The sequence below is a fragment of the Microtus ochrogaster genome, chromosome 24, assembly GCF_000317375.1.
Source record: "Microtus ochrogaster isolate Prairie Vole_2 chromosome 24, MicOch1.0, whole genome shotgun sequence".
Taxonomy (NCBI): Eukaryota; Metazoa; Chordata; class Mammalia; order Rodentia; family Cricetidae; genus Microtus; species Microtus ochrogaster.
The window spans coordinates 14,969,179-14,988,355 of NC_022024.1; the positions used below are offsets into that span (position 1 = coordinate 14,969,179).

The window sequence follows — 19,177 nt, forward strand, 5'->3', positions numbered from 1 at the left end:
AGTTTATTTTTTAACCAATGACCTTCCTCCATCAAAGAGCTGACTACTAGAAACAAATACTAAAACTTCTAAATCAGTTTCCTATGTTGTTATTCACTAAAATCAAATCCTCTGTCCAGTTTTTGATGGAATAACGCTTTAACGATTTTGCTAGACCTTAACTCAAGCAGCAATGCCTTTCTCTCGCTTTGTAGTTCAGCAGCAGTCAACAGTGCGTGACAGCAACTGTAGCTTCCTGGAGATTACGCTTTTAGCTTTAGACTTTTCATTTATAAAATTAATATTTTATTAGCTATCTAGGAAGTTCTTTTCAGTTCAGTGTTGCTAAGATTTCTTTAATTTAGCGACAATCCTGTCACTGTTTAGATGGACTGAACAACCCCGAAGGGCCATGATTTATTTTTTGTGCTTATTCAAAAGCTACCACAATGTGCAACCCTATTCAGAAAACAAAAACAAAACCAGCAAAATTTGTTCCAGTAAACTGGACATAATTACGTTTTAATGGCTAACCTTCTAGACTTGCAAGATAAAACATATTTTCAAAAAACAAACAAAAACATCACAGTCAAATTATATTAAAATTCTACAAACTAAAACACTATTTCTTGGTTTGAGGCGGCAGTGAAGTCCTTCTATGATCTCTTCATGTGATGACTGAGCAAGAGTTTAGTGAGAAGGAAGTCCTAAATAATGAATCGTCCATCCTCTAGATCAGTGGTTCTTCATGTTGTGGTGACTCCCAAGCATAAAATTATTTCATTGCTACTTCATAACTGTAATTTTGCTATTGTTATGAATCATAATGTAAATATCTGTGTTTTCTGATGGTCTTAGGTGACCCTGCGAAAGGATCATTCGATCCGAGAGGAGTGGGACCCACAGATAACTCTGAGCAGGAGTTACAGGTGGTGGTGGACTCGTCCTCTGGAAGAGCAGCAAGTGCTCTCTCGGCTCTAGATAGCGTGACATCTGTCTGGCTCTGTGCAGGCTCTCACATGTAGACTGTGACAGAGAAACAGTGGGCACTGAGCATTTCTCCAATCAAAACTGGGGAAATATCGGTTATTTACAAGTAAGACCAAAACATTATCATGTCCCCAAAGCATGGCAACCCAACTTTAGCTACTTACTTGATGGCCCAAGGACATCTTTGCTATCACCAAGAAGCTTTTAATGCAGAGGAATTGAGCAGCAAACAAACACAATCCAAACCAGGAAGAAGCAAACACCGGACGGAAGCGGCAGTGAGACAAAAGGACAAGAGGAACAGCGTTAGTCTGTGAGTAGGCAGCGCATGCACATTAGTGTCAATCATCATAATTTATAAGACATTTTCTTCTCTATACCAAAAGAACCTTGGCGGAGACAATACCAAATGTCTGTTTTAACTTGGGAAGTGAGGGTAGGAAGGGAAACCGGAATCACCAAAGTGCGTTGCTTTGCGATGACTCAAGCCGAAAGTTCCTTTAGATTCCAATTCAAGGTAGGGATTAGGAGCCGTAAAGCTTCTTCAGAAACCTAAGAGCACTGAGCACTCCTTCTTTTCCATCTGAAGCTTTAAACTACCTACCATCCACCCTCGACTGAGCATGCGCTATGCATGCCACCAGAGCTCTCTACAGAGACTTAGTCTTATACAGAGAGGAGAACCTTACTTCACGCTTATTGTATGGTGACCATGGGGCAAATGGTTTCTACAAAGACGACAACAAACAGATCATTGTTTAACCAAATGGCAAAAAGATAAAGAAAAGAGGAAATTATTGTCAGATAAATCAACCAAGGTTGAGTTTTAAGTCAAGACATAATTTTCTTAGGACTCGCTAAAGACAAGCATACCTGGAGCCACTAGTCCTTTAGGAAGTTCAGACATTCCATACCTCCCGGCCCTACCCCAGCCTCACTGAGGACTCTAGGCTGGCCTCAATCCCACAGTGCTGCTCCTGCAACCTCCTATGTTCTGCTATACCAAGCAGAAGATACAGTTCTTTAATGAAGAAGTTAAAATTAACATCAACAGGGGAAAAAAAAAACCTGCAGATCTCTACCTAGAAACTCTTTTAACCTCCACTATCAGTCAGGACTCCCTTATTGGGCACACAGCTCTCAGCTATCTTCAATTTCCCAAACCAGACTAAAAACTTCCCACTGATTGACTACATTGTTCCAGACACAGTGAAGGAACTGTAGCTGGCTGTGACCACACAAGGTGACCTGTTTGCTTCAGGCGTCTGTCATCTCCTTGGAGAACTCCTACCTGCCACTTTCCTAAAGTGACAGCTGTTGAGCAATTCTGAATATCATGTTCTGTATCTATTTTTCTTCAGATGTTAATCCATGCATATTCTTCCACGAATGGATTTCAGTTTCACAGAATACAGCTTGGCTGACAATGAACTCATTGTGCTCGGGTCCTTATTACAAACAGCTTGAAGGAGGAGATTAAAGTCCTTGTAAGGCAGGGCTGGAGAGATGACTCGGCTCCTCTTCCAGAGGACCAAGTTCACAACTGCCTGTGACTCTGGCTCCACAGAATTCACTCCTGGCCTCTGCAGGCACCATACTCACACATGCACACACCCACAGAAAAGGTTCACACATAAACACATAATTTAAATTAAAAAAATCTTTAAAGTTAGAAAAGCAAAAGTATCTGTGAAGACAATCTAAAATGGCGCCCAGTGGTCCTTATTCCCTGGTGAAGACTCCCTTCTCTCCCAGAGTGTGCAGAACTACTCTATTTCCTTTTGTTGCTTTTGCTTTGGGGCAGGAGGAAGTGTAGGCTTAGTTTGAACACAGTGCCCAGGCTACTCTGAAACCCGGTCTGTAAAGCATGCACTAGCTCACTACTCATAAAGGGAGAACTGCAAAACGACAGCGGCCTCTTCTGAGATCAGGTCGTGATTACAGGACTCTCCCAGGCCACGCTCAGGTGGCCCTCCAGAAGGCGGCCTTGCAGAGAGGCCCACAGGCAAGCACTGAGGTGAAGCACTAGGTCAGGTTGAAGAGGCTCTCTCCTCTCCAGCCAATCAATGGAGTTAACGGTACAATTCCCTCCTAATCTTCACTGTAACCAGCTGCTCCTGGAATCCTGAGTCACAAAGTGTGAAATAAATACTCATTTAATACTTGACTCTAGGATCACTTATGAGACAACAAATTGTAAATAAATAACAGTGAAAAGCTGCAAGAAGGCAGGAAGCCAACAGAGACAACTCTAGCCAGCTTTAAACACGCTTCAGAGACACCTATGTCTAAAAACCTTCTTGCAATGATAAATTTAGAGAAGACTTATATTTACTTGTCTTAAAACAAACCTCAAAAAAAAAAAAACCTAAAACTAAAACAAAGAAAATCAAATACAGTAGTTTGTCTACTCGAGGAGAGAAGGAGAGTGTTCAGCACGGAATAAGGACCAGTGGGTGGGACTTGGGATTATCACAAATACTTTTGCCTTTTTAATTTCTTAGACTTTATTATTATTATTTTCCCTAGTTTAATCAGTAGATTCACAAAGAAAAACTGTAGTTTTAACCACACAAAAAGCAAGAGAGCAGGAATGTGTGTGCACATGTACCTACACCAAAAAAAAAAAAAAATTGCAAACCTCTATATTTGAAGGTTTTAGGAGAGTAAAGGGTTAACACACTTATTTTTGCTGCACAGCTTTGTTTTATGTTCTCCAATCCCGTTGGCTCACAGCCTGAGCTGACTTTTGTGCAGTTTCTATTCCTTACCTGTTCACGTTCAAAAACTAATTTTCAGCATAGACAGTAACTTTAGGTATTGTTCCCAAAACTGCAATTAAAATATCAACATTATACCTTTCAGCATGCATGTGCCATTTGTGCCTTATCCCGTTCATTGGATTTAATCATAACTTGTTCAGTTTGACACAGTGAATGATGACCTGAAATAATACTGCCAATACATCCAGTAAATAGTTATAGTAACAGCTATAGGCACTAACATTTTAGCACCAAAGGATACTAGCAGTAAATGAAATAGACAAAAATCCTGTCCTGGGCTGGGCTCTGTACCTCAGTGGTACAGTGTGTGCCTAGTTCTGGGCCCTGGGTTTGACCCACATACCACCAATATCAGAATTCTGTCAGAGTAGTATTAACTTTTAGTGGAGAAAAGGTAGAAGACCATAACAAACATTATATAGTTTAAAAATAAAAGGAGAAGATAAGCATAGAATATGGGCATCATGGGAAAACAGCTCTGGGCTTCAGACAGGCAGCCTAAGAACACCCTACTAAAGTGTTCAAACAGGATACGGAGAACTGTCAGAAAAAATGCTACAGGGAACAAAATGTAAATGCAGAGGACTGGGGTGTGAGCCAGTGCCAATGGCCTGGGAGTCAGTGTGAATCAGAAGCTAGACTGCATCGGAAAAGAGAACTAACATTGAAGTCAAAGAGGTGAAACGACACCAGACTACGAAGTCTTTGCACACCTTATTCAGGCTTTGGTTGTATCCTGAATGGGATTAGGGGAGCAATAAATGGTTTCGAGAAAGGAACTGACAAGGTCTGATTATATGTTAGCAGCATTATTCCAACTTGCTCTTTTGCAAATACTCTAAAAACAAGAGTGTAAATGGAGTTTACTGAAACAGTCTGGGGACAACACAGTAGCAGCAGTGCAGGTGACGAAAGGTTATTCAGGGCTGAACACAGTTTGAAAGGACAGCAGCGGGATTTCCGAACAGACCAAGTGGGAGGCAAGAGCGAAGCAATCAAGATGATTTCAAGTGTCTGCACTGAGCACCTGCATGATAGAAATGCCATTAGCTGAGCAGCTGTGTTATATGGAGAACACCAAGGAGCTCAGGAAGGCTACGTGGGAGACGTCTGTTAAGATATCCAAGGGGATGTCCAAAAGGCAGCTGAATACATAAAGTCTGTACGGAGAAAAGGTCCAGGCTGGTACAAGAGGCACAAATGACGATATGCGTGAGTTAGGTTCATGACCTGAATACCTTAGTCACTGATGACATACAACTGTCGTAGTATAAAGGAACAGCCACCAGAAAACCAACTTATAATGGAAAACAAACCTAAGACTCAAGTGAAAGCACTCCAAAGCCAAAGCTGAAACACAGAGGCTTCAGAGACACTTTCCTCAAAGATCTGACATCCCATAATGTCAGTAAGCCATCCTTCCCAAGCCACCTGAGCATCATGCCAATGGGAAGCGGGCACAAGCAAGTGCATATCTTCTTGTTATCTCTACACCTTTGTCATTCTTACACTTTTGGGATACAGCACCATGTTGTGTGACACAGAAAGACTGCGAAATAACTAAAGTACTCTATACAAGCATCTTGTACTTTTTTTTTTTATAAACTAGTCACTCTTTGGCTTTAGTTAGAGCACTAAAATACTACTCACATCTCACAGAATCCAGAAACTTCTCAGAGTGAAAAACTATTAAGTCAGATTGAGATATTTTCTTTTTATTCAATAAATATCCAAACTCATTTCAGTAATTTGTTACAGAAATAAATTTTCTAATTTGACTGAAATACTGATATGACTGGAAACTTTCATTTAAAGGATTTGTGGGCACTTTCATTAAAACAATATTTATAAGAATTCTTTAAATCATTACTCTATGAGTCTCAGAAAACAATGAAAACTGTGATTTAACTATATTGTATATCTAAATGCGTGGCACCTAATCTGTAAGTATCCCACCTTTAAGAAACACAAAGGACAAAGCAGAAGTTTATCACCATGCCCTTCAACCTAAGAACTCCTCAGTCTCAGCCACACCAAGACAACAGCCACCCCGTGGTACAAAGATGATTCCATGAGACTACAGTTTTAGCATAGTCCTTTCTTCCCTGTATATGCACTAGCTTGACTGAAGCCATCTGGTGAACATAAGGGAAAGTGCAGAAAGCTTATCCAGCAAGGACACAGCTGGCGGCACCTCTTCCCCCAGTACAGTTAGCTGATCAGTCACTCTCTGAAGCAATCCTGCTGCAGGCGGCTCCTAGAACCCACATTTTGAAGGATTACACAATGCATCTCAGGGTTCTATTCAGCGTTATCTTTGGCTCCGAGAAGAAGAAACTTAGGGAAGAATATATGATGCAGCTGGGAGCTGCTTGTTCTTAGAACAGAAGTCATCACTCTATACTTAGCTTGAATTTCTCATATTCCTCTAATCTGCAAAAATGTGCACATTTTATACTTGAGTTTTGCATCAAAGATCTTAAAGCATCTTTTTCTCAGTGACCTTGAGCTTATCACTAATGGCTAGAGACTATGCCTTGGTCCATTAGGTACTTATCCCATTTTTACCACACTTAATATAAGAAAAACACATACAAACTAAGGAAAGATACACTAAAACATCAACAGGGTTGTATTCAGGAGGCAGAGTTTTATTTATTATGTTTTCTGTGTTTAATTATGGTACATTACTATGCATTACTTTTATAGTAAAAAGTAAGAAGTAGAAACAAAATTTTAGATTGGTCTATCTTCACTTGCTGTGTTATATAATGGCAATGCACAAAGCGCAGTAGAAAATACCACTTCCAACTTGAAATCACAGAAAACAGAACTGCTAGCATCTTAAATACAGGGTCATACATTACTCACTGTCTCTTCAACTGCAGCAACTTCTGAATATGACATGATCTAAAAAAAGAAAACAAATTTTCTCAGGAGCAATTTAATCTCAAATAGCTGAGGTCTGAAAGTAGAGAGCACTCAGCGTTTATGAAGGACTTAGGTGGGGGAACAGTACCCCATAAGGAAATATTTAAAGGAGGGCAGGAGTACCTTCACATTAGCAATTAAACCCTTCACTTTGTTCTTTTAGATCCTGTGGTTTCAGGAAATTGCAATCTGTAAAGCTATGAAGTTCTCTGGAATGTTCTGGAGGGAACTTCATTTTTATTTTTCTGGGTATTTATTACATTCTATCAACTTTTTCACTATGAAGGGCTTTATTGGTATTTCCTGCTGTCTTACTGCACTGTGTCCTCAGGTAACTGGCAAGTCTGCTCTGCAGGTGGAGCTCGCCTCTCAACACTTCTACCCATGCATTTGGACACAGCTAGGAACTAACTAACTTCTAGTTCTAAAATTCTACTAAGAAAGGGAGGTTCTTAGGCTTATTTTTGGAAGCATTTTTTTTCCTGTAGAAAAATAAAACTTACGAGCTCTCTCTCTCTGAAACCAGCTCCTATACCCATTTATCCATCTTCTTCCTTCACCTACTCAGACAGACCCCAGTCCTAGTCAAGTCATTAGGCTCGGATTATTCCTCTCTTCTACAATGTTCTAGCTCACATCCAGTCTCTAATTTCCCAATAGTACATCCTGCCATTTAAACATTCCCCCCCCTTTCAAAAGCTGGACCCACGATGACTCTCATGCACTCATTCATTTACCGTGATAGACACTGGAATTCAAAAAGGGATAATGCATGCCTCCTACCACCAAGACTGACCGTGTGGATTGTACTTGACACCAGAGGAGGTCTATCTGGACGACTCAATTTTAATCATTCTCCAAGCGAGTCCCTGAACTCCTGTGACGTTTCTTTCCTCCTTTGTGAATGCACTAGTTATTAAACTTTCACTCTCTGGAGCTACTGTGAAGCTTTGTAACAGTTTAAGAATGCTGTCTGGTGTCCTTTCAAACCTGATCTGGACAGTATTCTACCTATGATAATTTCCTAAGTGATCATGCTGACTGTGTTATTCCTCCACTCAAAAACATCTGATACAGTGTTCTTTACAAAAATAAGCCTCAAACTCTGGTATGTAAAATGTACAACTCAGCTAAACTCTTCATCCCACAGAAATGTTCTGCTCTCTCGTAAGAAAGCCTAGAAAATCCACTTACCTAAATTTCGGCTGCCAGAACTGATGTGCATAGTGATTTGTAATCTGTGCCACCCCCCCCACCACCACAAGTTTTCTTTTTGTTTAGCCGCCCAACAATTTGGAAATCCTCTGATCTTGATGGCTCAATTTACATAGCCAATTCTGTTGCTAAAATCCAATCTGGAGCTATCCTTCCAGAAGTCTCTGGCTTCCTCTGAGTATTTCCTTATCACTCCATGTATAAACATGATCTTCCATCTGTACTGTCACTGCATCCTTCTGCTGTCATCACACAGGACTGTGACAGAGCCTGGTGCCACCTATTCCTTAAGACACTGGCCCTGCACCAGGCTTCTCAGCAGACACAAAAGCTCACTGTCACTACTCTGTGCTCAGAAAACATCCCTTATAACCAGGCTTGGTTGTGCAAGCCTTAACCCCAGCTACTTAGGAAGCTGAGGCAGAAGGATTATGAATTCAAGGCCTCCCTACACCACAGAATGAATACAAGGACAGTCTGGGGAACTTAAGCACATTCAGATCTTATCTCAAAATAAAATGTACAAAAATGAGCAGAGCACTTTACTAGCGTGCAAAAGGCCCCGGATAAGGGAAAATGGGTAAATCAGAAGACGTCCCTCACACTCCACTCTCTAGTCTGCAGTCTATCCCTCTCCCTCCTATCAGGCTTCACTTCATCACATTAGCACAGGACAGTTTATCTCTCACCACTCAGATATTCCGCTGGAGTGAGAACTGCTTCTGTTTTGCTCACGGCTGCACTGCTTAAGGAAACAAGAAAACCTAGCACATTCCAGAATTCAACAAACAATACATGGATTTTATGTTTGAGTGAGTCAAGACCAAGATGAATGAAGACAAATATATTCTCAGCTTCTAGAAGTCTATTCTCTTTCTAAAAATCACCGCGTAAACTAGTAGTATACTTATACACAAACTGGTATACCTTGCCGAGTGTTATCAAGCCACAGACAAGACTGCTAATGCCATGGAAACACTGGTCTCTGTGACTCATAAGTCTACCATAGACAAGAAAGTAGTTACTTGTTCCTCGGATCTCAGAAACCGTGGCATGCCCAAGTATCAAAATGACCCCCGCACAAAGTCACAGTTAACTGCCAGAGAGCGATACTCTGGAAATGATCACATGGCACATAATTTCACGTGTGCATCACTGCATTTTGCTCATCCATTCACCACCCCCACTGCCTTCTCTTCTCCCCTCTCTTGGGTCTCCTTCCTCGCTACAGCTTTCCTTTCAAACCTGCACTGGGGTCCACACAGGAGAGGAAATGTGAGCTTTCCTGCCTTCTCTCCCTTACTCCTACCCGCTCTGATTTCGGACACCTCTCCCTCCCTTCCTTCCTCCACGCAACCTCCTTCCACTTTCACATTATAAAATTTCCCATCCCTCATACTTCTCCCTAAAGTTTTATGGAACTCCTTCATTTTACTATAAAATTGTTTTGAGATAAATATGTACAATTTTGAGCGACTCTGAGACCTTGGATTACTCAGCTGTGATCACATCCTGCTTAGAGGAAGCTGCTCTCCATAAGCCTTGGAGCTTCTGTAAAATAGTTCCTAGTGGTGATTAGGAAAAACCTTCATCTGTCGATTTAAAACTTGGATAACTGTAGCATTTATAAATACTGAAAGAAATAAGCCTTTAAAACCAGCTCTCCTCAAGTCTAGTCCAGCAAAACAAAAAGCTATCTATTTCTGTTTCTGGCTAAAAATTATACTGTCTATACTGAGTAAATGACACCTAAATATGTATCATTTCTAATTTAGATTTCTAACTATGAGAATGACACATGCAACATAGAAGAATAAACTCCCTCCTGCATTTTTCGAATTTATTTTTGAATTCCAAGCCACTGTTCGGAATCCTCCGTCCACTTTTAGCCGTGCTACACATAAAGTAAACAGGAAAGAAAACAATCGTTTTCCACAGAAGAAATAAGCCCATCACCACTACCCACACATCCCAAGAAATGGAGGATGAGGCAACTGGAGAGCAGGACATAATTTTGAAAGTCTACACAAAAGGGATAAATCTACTAAAAGACAAAATTCTATTAGGACTCTCCAACTCTTACCTCTAAATATATACACATAAACCACAGGTTGAGCTGTATGAGGACCGAAAGAGAAAAACAGCAGAAAGACTGTTGACAGACAGGTGAGGAAGGCCACGAGCTCAAGGTCTTCCTGGGCTACGGTAAGCTGAGGTCAGCAGTGGCTACAGAGTAAGCTCAAGAGCAGCCTGAGAGGTGTAAGAGTTCCTTCTGAGATCTTCCTCCCTAGAACTCCTTAGGTCAGTTCAGCCACAGCTGCATGAGATTCTCTCAACAACAAGCAACAAAGTAAAAGGTTTATTAAAGCAAATTAAATATGACAACCTGCCACAGCCTAGACAAGCCCAATGAATCAATGAGACAACTCTGCATTTGGCATCCTGCATGAGACCCTGGAACAGGATATGAACATTAGCCAAAACTAAGCAAATCTGAATCAAGAATAAACCTCAGTTAATGCTTTATTGGGTCAGAAAGATGGCTCACTGAATTCAACGTGGCAACCTGAATTCACTCTCCGGGATGCACACGGTGAAGGAAAGAATCAACTCCTACAAGCGGATCTCTGCTCTCCCTAAGTGCAACCCCACAGCTTATGTGCACACACAGTTATCTAGTAATGATAATTTACCAGTGGGGGCTGGGGATGCAGCATAGTTGGTAGAGTGCTGGATTTGATCCCAAGACCTCCACACACTACACATCATGGTACATGCTATTCCTTAGGAGATGTGGGCAGGAGTCAGAGCACAAGTTCAAAAGCAACCTCAGCTAAAAACCAAGGTCAGTGCCAGTTCCTGTATCAAAAAAAAAACTAGGGAGATGGCACAGAGGACGAAGTGCTTGCTCGACAAACTGAGAGTCCCAGCAGCCACACTAAAAAGCAGGCATACCATGATGGCAGGAGTCTGTGACCGCAGCTCTTCCATGCAGAACCAAGCCCCGAGGAAAGTTCACTTGGTCACTCACCCCAGCAAACCAGGGAGCTCCAATGAGCTCTTGGTGAGAGATCCCATCTTAAATCATGTCAAGAACAACAGAAGACATATGCCAACAGGAATACATGCATATCCCACACACACAGACGTACAACTTTTTATGAGTATATGCATACATATACAACCATGTGTATGTGTATGCATAAAAATATAAGGTGAAAATAAGAGAAAGTAGATACAAAAGATATAGAAACTATCTTTGCAATTTTTCTGCAGTTTTAAAAGAAACCTCACTTTAAAAGTCAAAACATTGGGGCTGAAGAAATGGACCTTCAGTTAGGAGAACTTTTTCTTGCAGGGGACCCAGGATCCATTCCCAGCACCCATATCTTCACAACCATCCCTAACTCCAGTCCCAGGGGACCCAGTACTCTCTTCTGGTCTCACTGGACCAGTGCACACATACATGCAAGTAAAACACCCACTCACATAAAGACAAATAAATGTCATAATATCCTGTGGAAAAAATTAAACTAAAAATTGAAATCACAAGATTTCACAAGCATGCCTTCAAGAAAAAAAAAATTACCAAATCAGTGTACAGGTACAAGAAAGTAAGAAAAAAGAAAAAAAGTATCAAATACCATGGTATTATTATAATTTTGATCTCATATTTGTGAAAGCCTTTTGGAAACCAGACTCCTGGGAACACACAATGTTTTCAAGCAGGACTGGGGATATAGTTCAGTATAAAGCATTCCCAGCATCCTCCAAACCCTGGGTTCTATCACCACCAATGGGGAAAAAAAATCTTCAAGTAAAAATGCAAATCAAAGTACACAACTTTTAGCTGGGACATCTGCTTACATACTGTGTAGAGGACTGGCCATGCTTCTCCCTCCCCTGTAACTAACTCTTCCTCTTACTGGCTTCCCCAAATTCACTGAGCAGTCGCACTGTGGAACTGCAATATTTTATTTTTCACGTAGAGAGATCTACTTTGCATATCAACAAGAAAGTATGTAATTCTGGGAAATCAGTTTCTAACTGCACTTTGTGAAGATTTATTTTCTTATATGTGTTGGAGAACACGTGTGTGGGAGCACACACCACAGCAAGTAGTTGGAAGTCACGGATAACCTGCCAGAGTCCATTCTTTTCTCCTATCGGGTGGGTTTTGGAGATCAAACCCAGGCTGATCAAATTCAGGTGGCAAATGCCCTTACCCAGTAAGCCATCTTACCAGTCATATACCTGGCAAATTATATTATTACATTATTCAAGCCTTGAATATTATCAACCTCAAACAACTACAAAAATGTGTAACGAAAAGATGAACTCTTTAGTGGCTATTCAATAGGAAATAGTAGACAGCATTTTCCCACTTTGGAACTCAATGACAATTATTATTAACATAACTTTTACAAGTTTTAAAAAGATATAAACAAAATATAAAGTCTTTCAAATTATTCTACACTTTTAAAACTAGAATTATCTGAAAGGAGGGAACCTTGAGAAAAGGCCTCCATAAGATCAGGCTGTAAGGCATTTTCTTAATTAGCGATTGATATGGGAAGGCTGAGCCCATTGAGGGTGGTACCACCCGGGGCTAATGGTCCTGGGTCCATTAAAATTTCCCAGAATTACATAACTTCATGTTGATATCCAAAGTAGGTCTACCTTCATTTAAAAAAAATAAAAAGGCAGGCTTATCAGAGGTGATGGCACATGCCTTTAATCTTAGCACTCAGGGAGGCAGAGGCAGGTGGATCTCAGTGAGTTTGAGGTCACACTGGTCTACAAAGTGAGTTCCAGGGCAGCCAGAACTGTTACATGGAGAAACCCTGTCTCGGGAAGAAGAATATTCTACATACACACAATTTTCTACATACACACAATGCATTTCCAACCTAGTATACTCAACTTTTACCTTCAACTTTAAACAGCTAATTTCCTAGTGATCCTCGCATCCTACTTCATCCTGAAATGTTCTCCTATCATTTTCAATCCAATGAGCCCTCCTTACTTCTGCTATTCACAATAGTGTTCTCATAAAGCTTTTCCAGGCTGGAAAGATGGCACAGTGCTTAAGAGAACTAGATGCTCTTCCAAGAGGACCTGGGCTAGACTTCTAACACCCACATGGCGGCTCTCAAGCGTGTCTAACCCAGGGTTCTGGTGCGCTCTTCTGGCCTCCCCAGCACCAGGTATGCTCTGGCACACATGCAGGCAAAACGCCCATACACATAAAATAAAAATGTGAAGAATAAAGCTTTTCTAACTATCCAATGTACATAAACAGACTTTACAGACTTTTCCTCTTGATCCTTTTAGAGAGAAATTTTTTAAGTAAAAGCCATACTAAAAAACAATAGTAGCTTTCATTTAATACATGTTTATAATTTACCTAAAATTGCAATAAGCAACATAAAGACTTGGTTTCAATCAATACTCAAAATCACTCTGGGAGACAGACATTACAATTACCTTTCCCTATTTCCTAGGGATATTGCAATCTTGGAAATGTGTATTCATTATCCACATCACACTAAAGGACAGAGCGCTTTTCTTTGTCTTATTTTCTTTATGAAAATACTTAAAGCTGCCTTCAAATTCATGACCTCCTGCCTTAGCTTTCTGAACAATGAAGTTGCAGGATCACCCACACAGCCAGCTCTGCTCAGATTTCAGCTGCAAGTCTTCAGAACCAAGTTCTTATCCACCTCTTCTGCATGTAAACAGTAACTAGTTCAAGGAATGAAGTCTTCCTTGAATGAAGGTGCTGTTTTTAGAAATAGTTAACTCAAAACTGAACCATAACGGTAGTTTTAAATTCACATTTCTGCAATTTACATGGAAATTATCAATATTAGTCTCGCTCCAATCAACTATAGACTATCGCAGAAGAAAAATGGACAAGAACAAAACAGTTTCCCTACTTATCTTTGCTTCAACTTCTCAAGTAGCAGAATTTAGAATTTAAAAACAAAACACTGAAATTTCATTTGATCTGGCACTGAATTTAATACTATGTAGTCTGTATTCAGTTTCTTTTCTGTTGCTGTGATAGACTGAACAAACAACTTAAAAGAAGAAAGGATCTACTGGCTTAAACTTTGAGATCACATCCACTCTTAAGGAAAGTCAAGGAAAGAACTCAAGGCAAGAACTCATTCCCAGCCAAGGGAGTTCAGCAGAAATCATGGAGGAGCGCTGTGTGCTGGTTTCCTTAAACTCATGCTTAGGTAGCTTCCTTACATAGCTCAGGACCACCTACCTGCTCAAGGAAAGGCACTACCCACAGGAGGCCCGGGCCCTAGTATGGACAATTTTTATCATCACTAGGGCATCAAATACACTTCAGCCATAAGACCAATGAAATAACGTTTCTAAAGATGACATTATAGTCAAGCAAATATAAGCTAAATACAAGGTTTAGTCTTAACTTTTTCTGAAATCAGATTAAAAGTAAAATAACCTGCTCTAGCTGCCCATTTCTGGCCAGCTACCGTGCTCTGTATAAGCTACATTATTTCCAACTCCTTTTATTCTCTATTAACAAGCAATCACTTTTAACTTTTTTTTAAATGTTTATGGAACCAAAACAATCTAAACCAAAAATTCAAAAACGGACTGAATCAAGTTAACCCAAGTCACGAAAACTGCATGTTACTATTAATTACTACACTGTTCCTACACTGGAACCTGAACAAAAGACAACACAGTTAAAATTTACAATCACCTTGATGAAATAGTAACTCATCTCCATAGTCAAATCAAAGATAGAAAGTGGGCCACAGCCTTGCTCCAACGAGGAATTTTCTTAAGGGGGGAGGACACAAATGTCTAGAGAACGTAATTTAGCTTAGTGGTAAACACCCGTTCCATTATCATCACCACCAAGAACTACACTCATAAATACAGAAACCATGACTATATTTCACTGAGGACACTTTTTTAAAAATAATTTTTTTAGTTTTATATGCACTGGTGTGAGGGTGTCAGATCCCCTGGAACTTGAGTTATAGACAGTTGTGAGCTGCTGTATGGGTGTTGGGAACTGAACCTGGGCCTTCTGGAACAGCCAGTGTTCTTAACCACTGAGCCATCTCTCCCGCCCCTATCACTTTTACTTTGCATAAGAGCAACACTGTTAACAAAGATTCTATAAATCAGTATTCAATAGACTCACTCAAATATAAGAGTTAAAATGATTACTCTGGAGTAAAGCCTTTATTTTATAATGACATATTAGCCACTTAATCTATAACAAGGGTGAATTTTTTAAATTATTGGGTAGTATATACCGTCCCTGCTACCCATATTTACTTTAATTTCGGAATCTAATTCAGGAAGCATTGTTGATTAAACTTTCAAGTTTCCATACCCTCAATAGCGTGGTTGCTTTCAATTCTTATTAGTTTAAATGTTTCATTCACTCTCCTTGCTCAGCGCTGTACATGGATTGAGAATTAGGGATATTTAGTAATTCCTCAAAGGTTAATTATTGTCTTGATTTAACTAAGATCCAAAAAGGACTTGAGAAAGCAAACACAAACTATTACATCAGCATGTCTGGGACAAGATGGTTGAGAAGGAACAGAGAGGAAAAGGATATGAAGCAGAAATACCAGAAATTTGACAGGGCTCTGCTCCAACAAGCTTTAAACAATCTGTAATTCTCATAACAACGTGGGAGTTAAAGTATTATTTGTAAAATACTTTAATTTGCTTTTGCAATGTGTGTTGCACTTGCCTTTAATCCCACATGTGGAAGGCAGAGGAGGCAGATCTCTAGGAATTCAAGGCCAGCCTGGTCTACATACTGAGTTCCTGGCCTGCTAGGGCTACATAGTGAAATCCTGTCTCAAAAATAACCTAAAATCAAATAAACAAACTTTCACTTTCCATGCATTTTTAAGGATAAAGTGATGGCTTACATCAAGCACTCGACAGCTGCAGATAACATGTCCTTATTAATCTTTTTAAACTACTCACCGAAGTCCTGTCAGGTTCTCCATCGGCTAAACCTGCCTCCATAATGGAAGATAGATTTATGCTTCTCTTTCCATTAATGTTTAGTCATTCTACAGGTCTGGAAACCCTAGAAAAGGAAAATGTATGTATTAGGACTGGCTAAAAACTAAGGCAAGTAGAAAACAAGCATTAATTACAGCAGAAGGGGAAACATCTCATGCTAAGGTTACTGGAAAATTAAACAACAACAAAACATCTTGACAAAGTTTGTTTTTTAAAGAATTAATCTGGAGAGATGGCTCAGCACTTGCTGTTCTTGAGGAGCACCCAAGTTCAATCCCCAACATCCACTTGGAGCCAATAGTCATCTATTACACCAGTCAGCACCCTCTTCCGGCCTCCATGCACACATGTGGTAACAGACATACATGTAAGCAAAACACCCATAAACATAACAAAATAACGTAATAAAGAAAAACTATTTTATTTCGCTAATCACATACAGATTAGAACTAAAAGATTTACAAATATAAAACGAAATACTATATAAATATAAAACAAGTAGAACAATATGCAATCAGGGAATAACAAAACGTAATTAAAAACTAAAGACAAAAATGGTGGTGGATAGGCTGAAGTTGAAGCTGGCAGTCTTGGCAATATAGTTGGTAAGATAGCTTGTGTACACTGACATGCAAATAAATAGGGTTTGGAAATAGGAGATAGAAACCAAGAAGCATGGAGGTTCAGCACTTGCCAAATAACAAATCTATCATGATCCAGGTGTGTTACATGGGTACATGTATTCTCAGTACTCAGAAGACAGAAACAGGAGGTTCAATGAAAGTTAAAGAGTTCACCTTGGGATACATTAACAAGAAAAACACAACAGAAAACCCAATTCCAACAGTTAATAAACAATACAAAGGGAGAAGTAATTAACAAAAATAGAAGAAACTTCCTGCACTGGAAAAATACAGGTCTTCATGATGAGAACTCTTTGAAAGCCCAATAGAATCAGGAACAAAGTAGCCAGGGCGGCAGGGATAGAACTGGAGTTCAGGAATATCGACTTTCTATTCACCAATTAGTTAGGCACCAATACCTTCCTGGAGCAGGGCTCACCAAGAGTTCCCACATACATATTCTGAAAACGGCATCTACTATATGGGACTGTTTCTCCACTGGTTAGGATACAGACTTCTAGAAGTGCTCTTTCTGAAGGGAGGAATGCAACATTTAGAAGACACGTGATGATCTCACTTGACTAGAGACTGAAACTACACCCTAGTCATGTTAGAATATCAATGCTCCTGATGTTACTACGGAGACATTACACTGATGCTCCACAATGGATCTAAGAAAGGCTACACCTGAAGTATAGGAAAACCCTTGGTAATCTCTTCACATTACTATTTCTTAAGATTAATGTCAATGGAAAACTACAGTAATACCATACAAACACCACAACCAGATGGGATGTTTGTAGAATGTAAATAATATAAAATGGGCATACTAGACAATATAATATATGTGTGCTGTGATTATGTTACAGAGAACTGTAATTTCTTATTTTGAGTATGTCCATGTGCAAATCAAATACAATGATTTCTTTCCTTTCATTGGCTTATCATGTAAGATATACTGACCTCACATTATATTTAAAGCCTTGTTAACTCTGTGTCTGTGTTGAGGTTAAAAACATCAACATCACTCACATATTACGCATCCTACTCTAGAAAAAGAAAGGGATTATTATGTTGTTTACAAGGGAGTTGTACCACGTCAGATGGAAGTATGACCTCATTATTGCCTTTGGAATCAAGCATATTATTGGTTTACTAGGGTTGTGGGATGGCTACTCTTAGCTCTCAACTTGACCACATCAGGAATTAATGAATAACCAAATGTCTGGATGTACCTGTGAAGAAATTTTTTTCTAATTAAATAATTTGAAATGGAAGACCTGTATCTCTGAGGTGTGAGGATCCACCTTTAATCTGGGCCACACCTTCTGTGAGCAGCCCAAAGGACATGGAAGAAGGTAGTTTGTTCTCTCTCTCTGCCTGCTTGCCTTCACTCTCACTGACAAGTCCAGCCCTTCATTGGCATCAAAGCCGATTTGGGATTCTGGGATACACTGAAGACCCCCTGAGATATCCAGCCTTGTGGCCTGAACAACTACTGGATTCTTGGACCTTTTGTTGGTAGACAGCCATTGCTGAACTAGCTGGACGCTGTAAAAACATTCTAAACCCTTATAATTACATTAGCTAATTCCTCAAAATCAAACATTTGATATCCTGCCCCATTCCCTTTTACACACTTACACACACACACACACACACACACACACACACACACACACAATTGGTTATGCTTTTCTATATGTTTCCAGTGCACGTAGTTCAGGGTGTGAGCTCTGAATTCTTTCTGCTGCCATGCCTAGTGCTTACTGCCAGACCTCCCTATGATGCTGATGGACTCTTACTGTAAGACTTTAAGACAATCCTAAAGCCATTTTTGACAATTCTGAATCCTCTCAGCCTCTGTGCCATAGTGCTTCCCCTCCTGCCCTGGGAACCAAGGACCTAACAGCTACACTCGCACGTACTCAGTTCCTGAACAATTACCCATATACGTATGCTTTGGTTCGGTCCCCTGGGAAACAGGGTAAAATTGACCTCTTACCTCATCTGATCTGGCCACAGCTCTCCAGTCAATTATTGGTAATAGCCCTTCTGAATAAGCCAATCAGAATAGTCAAAGAACAACCCCCCTTGCTTCTGTGGCCCCTTTAAAAGTAGACTGTACCCGCTAATTTAATTTAATTTTGTCACTAGTAATAATGTGGCAGTGCCAAGTGGTAGGTGACATGGAATCATTTGGTGATCACTGCAAAACTGCATACCTATCAAAGTCCAGTTCACTGTACTCAGATGAACAATGGAATGCTTTCTAACTCCTTAGGACTTTCCAAATATGTACAGCATTGCATTGTCTCAGTGTAAGTCATTCAGAATCTCAGAGACAAAGATGTTTGCAAAGTGACTGCACTTGTCACTTATACCTTTAGCTTCTATGATACAGAGGAAAGCACAAAGATACTGAGAACAAATGATGAAGTGTATCTGTGCAGATAACATGAATAAATATTAGTTTTCTGTTGCCATGATAAAACACAACGACCAAAGCAACTTATAGAAAGGAAGGTTTATTTCGGGCTCTGAGATTCTGAATGACTTACACTGAGACAAAATTAAAAGGCAGAAACTGTCTTCTGTTTTCACATCTTTACTTTT

At 39.9% G+C, this 19,177-nt stretch overlaps 1 protein-coding gene across 9 annotated transcripts in view; it reads right to left on the reverse strand.

The window, feature by feature from the left end:
• Positions 1–19,177, reverse strand: part of Osbpl8 (oxysterol binding protein like 8) — a 138,633-nt gene that overhangs the window by 77,283 nt on the left and 42,173 nt on the right. For 5 of the 9 annotated variants that reach the window (XM_026784479.1, XM_026784476.1, XM_013350352.2 and 2 more), the window contains 2 exons: positions 15,897–16,002; positions 1,134–1,170 (listed from right to left, as the gene is read on the reverse strand). In XM_026784479.1, coding sequence (XP_026640280.1) covers positions 1,134–1,170; positions 15,897–15,938 — 79 coding nt within the window. In that variant the 5' untranslated portion in view covers positions 15,939–16,002. Of the gene's footprint in view, positions 1–1,133; positions 1,171–6,623; positions 6,663–15,896; positions 16,003–19,177 lie in introns of all 9 variants that reach the window. The other 4 variants (XM_026784483.1, XM_026784481.1, XM_013350353.2 and 1 more) reach the window with 2 other exon arrangements.